Here is a 9,627-nt window from a genome sequence, read left to right as displayed (position 1 = left end):
AGTGGGGAAAGCCCCTCAATAAGCAGGTTATGACCTTCTTGTACCAGCCTTCCTCTCTATATCCTAAGAAGCCAGTTTATTGACATCTTCTACACCTCATGAGCCTGGAGTAATAGCTTCCTGAATCTGCTGCAGGTCATGATATCTGTTGAGTCCTTGTGCATCATTCTTACAATGTCACCTGGAATAAGTTCTTGTTTTCAGTTAAAACTGATATATTTTGTCGCATAAAATAGGTTTTCAAGGGTTACAGATTTTGTATTAAAAATGTTTCACCCAAACCCCTGGCTTTAAAGTCATCATAGGAAATTATATATGCACCAAGATGTGTTAATAAAATATTGTCTGAACAAAGCAACTGAAAGACAAGCAGAACGAGACAGCTGTAAGTACTTTACCTGCCAAAACTTACTCCTGTGTTCAGTAGTTAGATAAAGTGGTTTGTTCCTTTACGTCCTGCAGGCCATTCCTATGGCTGTATCTGGATATGTCAAAACATTTGTGAATGCAGTTGTAAGATGAGAGCAAGTGAAGAGTCATATCAGTTTTGCTAGATGGAAAATCTCTTCCTACAGTAAATATCACTTCATTTGGGAAAAGAAGTCCCATTCTTTTCCCTTTAGTGGCTGCAATCACTGCTAAGTGACTGTCGTGACAGACAACACTTATTTCAGAACAACTCAGCGTTTTGCTCTAACATGTCTATTAACCATATCCCACTGAGCTTTGAACATCTATTTTTAAGTGTCAACTGGAGAATTCAATTGCTGTTGTGAAATGGTACGCCAGTACACATCTTTTTATTTAAAGTAACAACAGTTGTCAAGCTCCGAGTGACGCAAATGTGATGAACACAAACCAACAATTACACAAAAGCAACTTTGAATGTAAGAGCTAAAAGCTGGAGCTGAGAAAGTTTTAAGATGCATGAAAACACTGATGAATGTTTTGCCTGCCTGATGGTGAATTCCTTCCAGAACAGTGAAGACTGAACGTGACAATTACATCGAGTATTTACAGTAGTCATAGTGGTACTGTTTTTGTTTGAGTGTCCTCTGCTGGACACCACATGGAATAACAATAAAGTCACCAACACACGTTGGATGGATTTTGCTTAGGAAACAGCATCACTACAAAATGCAAGAATATTTCTCGTGTTCCATAGTCACTTAACTAAAAAAAAAAAATAGGTCTTAATAAAATGCTACAACTCTGATATTTTTAAAAACAAATATTTCCTTTACGGCAACCCATTTGTAATTTAAAGCTTTCAGCTGACCCAAGATAAAAATGCTTCTTAAAAAAAATATTGCTTTTGTCAATTTTGCAATGGAAAAGTGTTGCAATGATTAGTTTAGATAAGGTGGAAAGGTTTTGCTTACAGTCTTTGGTTTTACTGTGAATTCTGATTTAATCTGGTGAAACTAGAACTCTGCTGTTAGACTTGAGCTTCTCATTCCCACATCAGTCTACCACATGGGCCTGCATACAGCATCAGCATCGCATTTTGGGGGCCTTTGGCATGTGGCTGTTCTGACAGCAGTCATCTCTGACTCCACTAAGAATTGCAGACTGGCTTTATCGGAAATTTTTCTTTATCTGTAGAGAATTTGGTTCAGTTAATCTGAATTCTTCTGCCTGTTTTTGGTAACCAGGTAGACACAAGGCACTTTCATATGTGTATATTAGTCTTTATTATTGTTGATTTGAGGCTTGCTATTAGTTTTAGTTTCTGAATGGTGTTATTATTAATTATTTAGTTATTCATAACATTGTGAAAGTTGTTTCCAAAAGAAGCTGTTCTGATTCATGTGCCACTAGTCAAATGGCTTTCTAAATACACGATTCACTCTCTGCATCAGGAGAACCTGGCAAATGTTCTTTGATCTTGCGATTTTCTTCTTTATTCATAGAAGCATCTTCTCTTCCTCCATTCTCTATAGGCCTGGAGTTCTTATTCTGAAAGTGTTTCTTTATCAATATATAAAATATTATTGCAAGCAAGTAGGAAGGACCTCTTAACACTGCTGACAAACCAAGGTAGACATACCTGTGAGACAGAGCATAGAAGATAGTGTCAGGCAATGAAGTCTTCAAAGACACATTAAAAAATTACCTTAATGACTTTTAAGGATCACATATATACTAAAAAAGCTTAGGGGAAAACAGCAAAAAGTCTTTGTGAATGGCACCACAAATTTGACATTTTTGCTTGCAAAAACTTCCATTAAAGAATTGATAATATTCTTTTTTCTTATGAAGATATTTGCAAAGTGAAATTTCTATCATCTTCGCTTTGTTTCTGAAGATTTTTGGTTCACTTTAAGGCCTTAGACTTTTTGGGGCTAGAAATCACCAGAGTGATTTGAGATCACCAGAGTGAGCTATTGTGTGTAAAAATAAAAATCACATCAGAAGTAGCCAAGGTTTGACTGAAACTAAAAAAAAAAATCTCTGGAATATTTCTCTCAGAGATGAATATTGTTTGTACTTCAGTTACTCAGTATGATTTTCTTTCATTTATTTTTCTCTCAAATGTGGTCAATGTACAAAGTTACCTTCCCTGCCAGTATGAATAAGCTACCTGCAAATAAGGTAAATCTGGGTAACTTTCCCCTTGATGGTAAATCATACAATCCCAGGTCTTTTAAATGGACTCAAAGAATATTAAAAATAGATAATTTATTCCAGAAGTCTGTTACTGATATTAAATTATTTTTGCACAACATAAAAACTGACTAAAAAGCTAAGAGTTTAAGATTTGATCTTAAGATTTCTCAGTTTCAGAAATTCTGGACTGACATAAATCTGAGTCCAGAGTTAGTATCTGACCATATTTTTGATCAGTGGCCTCACACACTACAATATAACAGAACAAATTGTACCTATCTGTAGGGAGGAAATGCCTGACACCTTACCTATATGCACTGGAGTCGTATAACCTGCAAGCCCCTCGCTGTCCACAGCTTGTGCTTCCCCATTTCAAGCATGTCTTGTCAATCAGTGCACCAAAATAAACTGGCGCTGGAATCCCAGCTGCAAGGAAACAAGCAAAAATATCACAAGATATCACAGGAGAGATGTCTTTTTAGAAATCAGCCTTATATTTTCTTCGTGGCAAGTTACTTGCTACAGTATTGGTCTGTATGGAGTTTTAAAATTTATTTCATCAAAGTAAATATAAACTGGGACACCCTCTCTGTGCCGTGGGGAGCTTCAGTCTCCAAGAAATGTGCTCTGATGGGTTTGGCCAGGCTTGTAGTCCTGCACATTGGTTTCTCAAGCACAGCTCTGAAAGCCACCACTGGTTTCCAGTGTATGCTAAGCTCCTGCAAGGGAGGGCCGGACTGATTGTGCATTGGAGCACTGAACTGATGCATAGTCCCCTCATCTATGCATAGCCTAAGTTATCCACACTGGCTGATAGTCCCTTCTGCCTGAAAGTGGGTAAAGCAACTGAAATCCTTAGTGTGACTCGGGCAGGTGTGAGCTCATGCTCTACTGCAAAACATGGCAGACATGGGACAAAATCCTAGTCTTGCTGAAGTAAAGGCAAGTATTAACATCAGAGGAATCCAAGTTTCAGTGTGATGTTTCACATTATCTTTGTTCCTACAGGACCATCTCACATTCTTATGTAGGAAATAATTATTTTGTAAAAACAGGTATACTCTCAACCTGTTCTACCCTAGGGCTCTTGTTAGAGTCTGCACTCAGTAATCTATTTATAAAGGTTTGTGTATTCCGATCGTCACTACTGTAGTCAGGGTATAATGGGATATATGCTCATTTTGGAGCTTCCTTAGAGAAGGAAGACAGGAGCACATCAGATTTGATCTTTGAGTCATTTTGAGTGGTTCTATCCCTTCTTGCAATGAAAAGAACGTGCTGGCTCAATGTGCTGAAGCAGAAGCCCATTGGAAGGGGTTCATTCTTCTTTCATAATGGTTGTTTCCTATGGACAAAATTGCTCCAAGAATCCCATTGGCACTGCTTGTTCTGAGAGCTGGGAGAGAAATTCTGCCACTCCATTATGTGAAAAATAAAAGAGGGCAATGTGTGGATACACCATTTTATCTGAAAATGTCCCATCACATTTGTAGAGTAGGGACCACAGCCCTAACTTGGCTCTAATTGTAGACATTTGTTAAATGACTGTTTATTTTTAGGCTTCATCACAAACCCATGTGGCTTGTTTCTCCACATGTATTTCTCTACATTTCTGAAATGCAGGTGTTCCTCTTCCATTTACAAAGAGAACAAAAGGAAGTAGAGAGATATTTTCTTGCCTGCCTAGGCATCTTAATCAACCATCTCATTAGCAACTCTCTAACAAAAAAAAAATTAAAAAAATCATTGCAGCATAATTAAAGGGAATTGAAATCTAAGCTGTCATCCACAAGGAAAGTGAAGTTTCAATACGTAGGAAACGCTCTGCTATGAGCAGAGTTGTAGTAGTGTTGAATGAAGTCCTATATGTCTTTTTGATCTTACTTGCAGGATTGTGTCTCAGTGAGGGATTGGTTGAATCATAAGTCTGAAAATGTATAGTGTTGTTTAGAAATTCAAGATAATACTTTAATTTTGCTTGGAAACTCTTCTCATTCTGGAAAACCAGTCTCCCAAACTGCAACACCATTTAATTAGCAAGCCAAAGATTTTTGAAATTGTGCTAACTGGTTTCCCAGTGAACTGAATATTGGACCTTCAGGAAAGCAACAGGGTCTTCAGAAACAGCCCAGGATCTAAGAGCTATTTCAAGGATACCTCTGGTTTACCAGTGGTGGTTGCATTGGTGTCATTTAAAGCCATACAAGCAAGCATCTCAGTTACAATTATTTCTCTTACCTAGCGTTCTCATAATGAGTGTATACAGACCAACTGCAAGAGATTTCAACTCTGGTTGAACACATCTGAAAGAAAGAGGGATAAGTATGAAGTATTTGCGTATCTAGTGCTTAGACATGCCTTTTAAACTGCAATTAGTTACCCTGAATTTAATACTCTGAATGACAGTAAGCCAGGCTTTGGAAGGAGAGTGCTTCCTACGTCTGCTGAGAACACACTAAATTATATGAAAAAGGTGAATCGATCTATTGTTTTCCATCACATAGCTCCTTAGAAGTCCATTCACTAAGCATAATTAAAGAAGTGAATTTTTAAAGTCATAATCACAGTCTATCCTAGTCTTACTGAAATGGGCTTTCCAACTGCCTTTACTCCCTGGCATATATTTTCCTCATTTGATGAGATATACCTTACTCACTTGACAGGAATTATAATATTGCCCTATGACAAAAATATTCCAAGTAGCTGCAATCATGCGGCATCTTTCTATTCTCAAATGACACACCTCTGTACAGTGCTGCATCTTGAACTGCACAAAGCATCTGGCAATATGACCATCTGTTTCATGAGGAACGACACTTCTAGCATCAGAAACAGACACTGATCTTGAATACCTTATATATCCAGCCTCTGCCATCTCCTTACAAATATTAACATGGTCAACACTCAGAAAAACTTCTCACAGAGATGAGGCAGGGAGGGGAGTTTGCACTCTGTTTTTCATGCTCATTTAGGATGACATAATGGCCACAGGACTACCATTAAATTTTCCACTAATGCATTTTTCTACTGAGTGAGCTTTCTCTTCAGGTTACTGAGCAGTATGTGCTAGCTTGTATATGTGGTTCTAAATCACATCCTGGAACTCCTGTATCTGCATACCTCAACAGACAGGAGCATAGGAGCCTCAGACTGAGTTCTCAGATGTCCTGAATTTCCAGAAATCTGAAAAGCACAGCCTTTTAGGGCAACCTGACATCCATAAGTCCTGACAATTACATGGCATTTTCAAAATCTATATAGCCAGAATATCCAAGCAGAGAAAGAGAATGTGTTCTGGAACAGCTGGGCATATGACAGGCATAAGAGAATCTATTTTGCAGTAGTTGGAAGCAACACACTAGAACCGACTTACAGACATCAGCAAAGAAAAGTTTGATGCTAACAGCTACAGACAAATGGGAAATGACAAAACTCATTAAAGAAAGCATGTTATACTGCAGTAGAGTCTTTTTTCCCTAAGGGAAAGACAGAAACCTAACTATTATTTCAATACTCTCATTGGAAAGCCTCAACCTTTGGTATACAGTTAATTTTACTTACCTAAACATAATCATGTATGCTGGGGTGCCTCCCAATGCATAACAAAAACCACTTAGGACTTGTATTACTGTATAATAAATAAAATTCTTTGAACAATCTTCACTTTTTGGACATTGCCCCAAGATGGCAGAGTTATTTCCTGTCCATGATCTGCTGGCTTCAAGACAGCTGCAGTTATGGAAGACCTGAAAGACACAACACAGATTTGGTAGGACACTGCTTATGCAAAGCATAATTCTGCCTTCAGACACAGGCAGAGCCTGAAGCCTTCCTAAGCATCCCATTCCTATCTTATCTGCTTTTCTTGAGACAATGGGCAGCAGCTTCTTTTCTTTCCTACAAGTAGTGCTCAAAGCTGGAAGGGATATTCCATGCCAGCATATTTTTGCCAGTGGACATCGCAACCCTTTTTGGAAGATGTTCAAAATATCTGCAGCACGTCTGAGGCTAGCTTCAGCCTTTGTGTCCCTGGAGGACAGTCGAAGGGGAACAGTGAAGCTCAGGGAGCTGTACCTTTTGCTGCTGAGTGACATCACCTATTACCCAACTTGTCTCCATGAAAAGCACCTGGATCCCAGTTCCCTCTGATCCATCAGAGCTACCTCACAGGTGTGAGCAGCAGCTACCTTTCAAGACACAGCTTATGCAGATCTCTGAGATCAGCAGTAGGTTTACTGGTATCTTAAGAGCAATGGTTTTTAACCAGGGCTTCGGGGGCTTGAGGATGGGCTGAGGTAAGAGGAACTGTGAGCCACAAAACTTAACCTCTACAGAGACAGACTTGTGCGGGTGGTAGTAGTCCCACTGTCATGGAAACTTTTGAGCCCTTCTCTCCTGCCTCCCACCTTAAGATTTCAAGCAAAGTTTGTCTTTTGAAGGACATGGCTGCACAAAGCAGAGAGAAACCAGCCACAAAGAAATATCTCTTGAAGAGAAATCTGTCTAATTGCAAAAGGCAGCTCCAGACCGTGTATCTTCTGGATTGATCATCTGGCATCAGAAAATATGAGAATGACATGTTCCAATAAGGCCTTAAGTCCATGGACTGGAGCTTCCTCTCTGGACCTCTGTGCATTATCCCCAGGACTCTGTGCTGAGCAGAAATCAGACAGCCAGAAAAATAGGCAGTATCGTGCCATTCCAGAGTCACACATGGAGGAAACAAGCAGCTTCCCTTCAAATCATTCTTCATACTTCCACATTAATGATTGGTATCAGGGAAGACATTACACTATCTTAGAGTACTTCGATGGTTGGCTAAAACCAGGGCAGCCGAAATTATGTTTATGAAAGGTAAGCATGAACAACCTTTGGGCAACATGTAACCACTTTGATTTGTTTATTTCCCCCTCTTGTGTTTAATCTACAGAAGATGAAAATTAACATATCCAACAAGGAGCTACGGATTTTGTTTAATGTACAGTAACTCAGAGAAATCTCTATGTCTTCTGTACTGTTGGTAGCCAGAAATCAAAAATACTTTACCAAATAGTCCCTGGTAACTTTGGTTTTCCTTAAATCCATTATACTACTAAAATCCTGATGTTACATGGAAAATAAGCTAGTCAAAAATCTCAGAAACTGAAGCAGAGTCTTACTGTGTTCTTTCCATGTCCCACCGAAGATGTGCACCCAGCTAGACATGCTGAAACGTACGTGAGTCCGTTGTCTCCACACACAGGATCCCACGCATTGGAGGCACATTTGCAGTCAGAGTTGCACTCAGAAAATATGGCATTTTCATGGTATGGGATGGGTTTGCTTAGAAGTCAAGGTATAAGAGTGTAAGAAATTTTGAATTTAATGCTGAGGTCAGTGGGGTTTCTTCCGTGTGACAGTGCTGCTGTTTTGGAACCCACCTTATATACCCAGGACATATATTTTCATAGCTGAGCCTCTACAGTACTGATCTGTTTGTTTGAGATTCCATCTTATTTGCACCAATATTAAAGTGATTACTAGATTATAAAGAACTTAAAATTAATTATTATAAATCAAATTAAAAATTAATTATTAGAAAATAAATAAAAATGTTGCTACTGGTTTTAGCTGGCAGTTGTAGACAGGAAAGAAGAGCGTTGGCACAGGCTGCCCAGAGAGGCTGGGGAGGATCCTTTTATGGAGACATTAAAAACTTGCCTGGACATGTTCCTGTGTGACCTAGTCTAGGTGATCCTGATCTAGCAGAGGGATTAGACTAAATGATCTTCAGAGGTCCCTTCCAAACCCTACCACTCTGTGATTCTGTGAAAAAGGAAAAGCTGAAAGGCTTTTAGAGATCAGCGAGACTACTTGCTAATGGAACATAGAACCAGCAACAGTTAACACAGTCTTATCAGGTACATCCTTAGCTATTGGGAAAAATGCACTAGTGGTAGAAACTAGATTTCCTGGTTTCCATAGTAAAAAATTCTCCTCTCTCAAAGCCCATCCTAACCCTTCCTAGAGGATATGGAGAATGCATACTTTCAGGCATCCTTTGCATATTGAGATCTACAACAAAGAGGGATGTCTTCCCTCATCTTCTCCTTTCTGGGTTAATTAAGTTTTGTGCTTGCCATCTCTTTCATCTCAGCGCTTCCAAAGCATATTCCCTGATTCACCATTTGTATTCTTAGTGAAAATGTCACAGAGTACAGGACAAGCAACAAATAGTTCTCAGGTTCCAATAAATAAAAACATCCTTGGCATCCTGCCACATTTTCAGCTGTGAATCAGTATGGCTTGATAAAGGCACTGTAGTGGCAAATTATTACACTGTGGGTAAGTCTTCAGGGAGATGCAGACAGGTCCATGCTAGTCATGAGGGACTCTGAACAGGCTGGACGTTAGGCAGTGACAACCCATGTGCTAGTGTGTTGCTGAGCCCCGCCGACAGCTAGATCCTAGCATGCATCCCCTGTACTGGTATCTTCCCTCACTCTAAGAAAAAATAACAGCCTGTAACTTTAAAACCCTGGTTCTACCCTGAAAGGAGAGAGCATCTTCAGTAGGCATAAAAGCTTCATTATGGTGCACAGCAGTCTGAGAGTCTAGCATGTTGCAGTCTTTCCATCTCTGTGCAGGATATGCTACCAATGCTCTCTGTTACATATGTTTCACCCTTTTACTGAGTGTGAATACACTTTGCTAAAAAATTACTTCTGTGGAGAGACAGCACTGTGTGAAACCACAAGACCATCTCCCACACAGTCAAACAACCTACAATGATAATGATGAAATTTTGCTAATATATTTCTAATTAATCTTTAACCAGTGTTGTGCTTTGGCAGGCTGACACTCAACTGACCAACAAAACTATTGCAATGATGACACATAGTAGTGTTCACTTCCTCTTAAGCATTGCAAAAGCATGTTCCTGTTTTACCTTTGATGGCATAGTACATTTTTTGAACTATTGCTGCCATGGAGAACAGCATACTCTTCATTTTATACTCACCCTTCATAGGACACTGT

General features: G+C 39.3%; 1 protein-coding gene across 1 annotated transcript in view; it reads right to left on the bottom strand.

The window, feature by feature from the left end:
• Positions 1-1,833: 1,833 nt before the first annotated feature.
• Positions 1,834-9,627, bottom strand: part of LOC104542383 (solute carrier organic anion transporter family member 1C1-like) — a gene marked incomplete at its 5' end in the record, with an annotated part of 13,963 nt that continues 6,169 nt past the window's right edge. Inside the window, 6 exons of the mRNA XM_010186668.1 lie at positions 1,834-2,050; positions 2,919-3,036; positions 4,849-4,913; positions 6,172-6,356; positions 7,770-7,932; positions 8,468-8,613. Of these exons, the coding sequence (XP_010184970.1) occupies positions 1,834-2,050; positions 2,919-3,036; positions 4,849-4,913; positions 6,172-6,356; positions 7,770-7,932; positions 8,468-8,613 (894 nt within the window). The remainder of the gene's footprint in view (positions 2,051-2,918; positions 3,037-4,848; positions 4,914-6,171; positions 6,357-7,769; positions 7,933-8,467; positions 8,614-9,627) is intronic.

Source organism: Mesitornis unicolor, unplaced genomic scaffold, assembly GCF_000695765.1.
Source record: "Mesitornis unicolor isolate BGI_N332 unplaced genomic scaffold, ASM69576v1 scaffold45876, whole genome shotgun sequence".
Taxonomy (NCBI): domain Eukaryota; kingdom Metazoa; phylum Chordata; class Aves; order Mesitornithiformes; family Mesitornithidae; genus Mesitornis; species Mesitornis unicolor.
The sequence above is the reverse complement of the archived record's forward strand: the minus strand, read 5'-3'. Positions and strand labels throughout refer to the sequence as shown.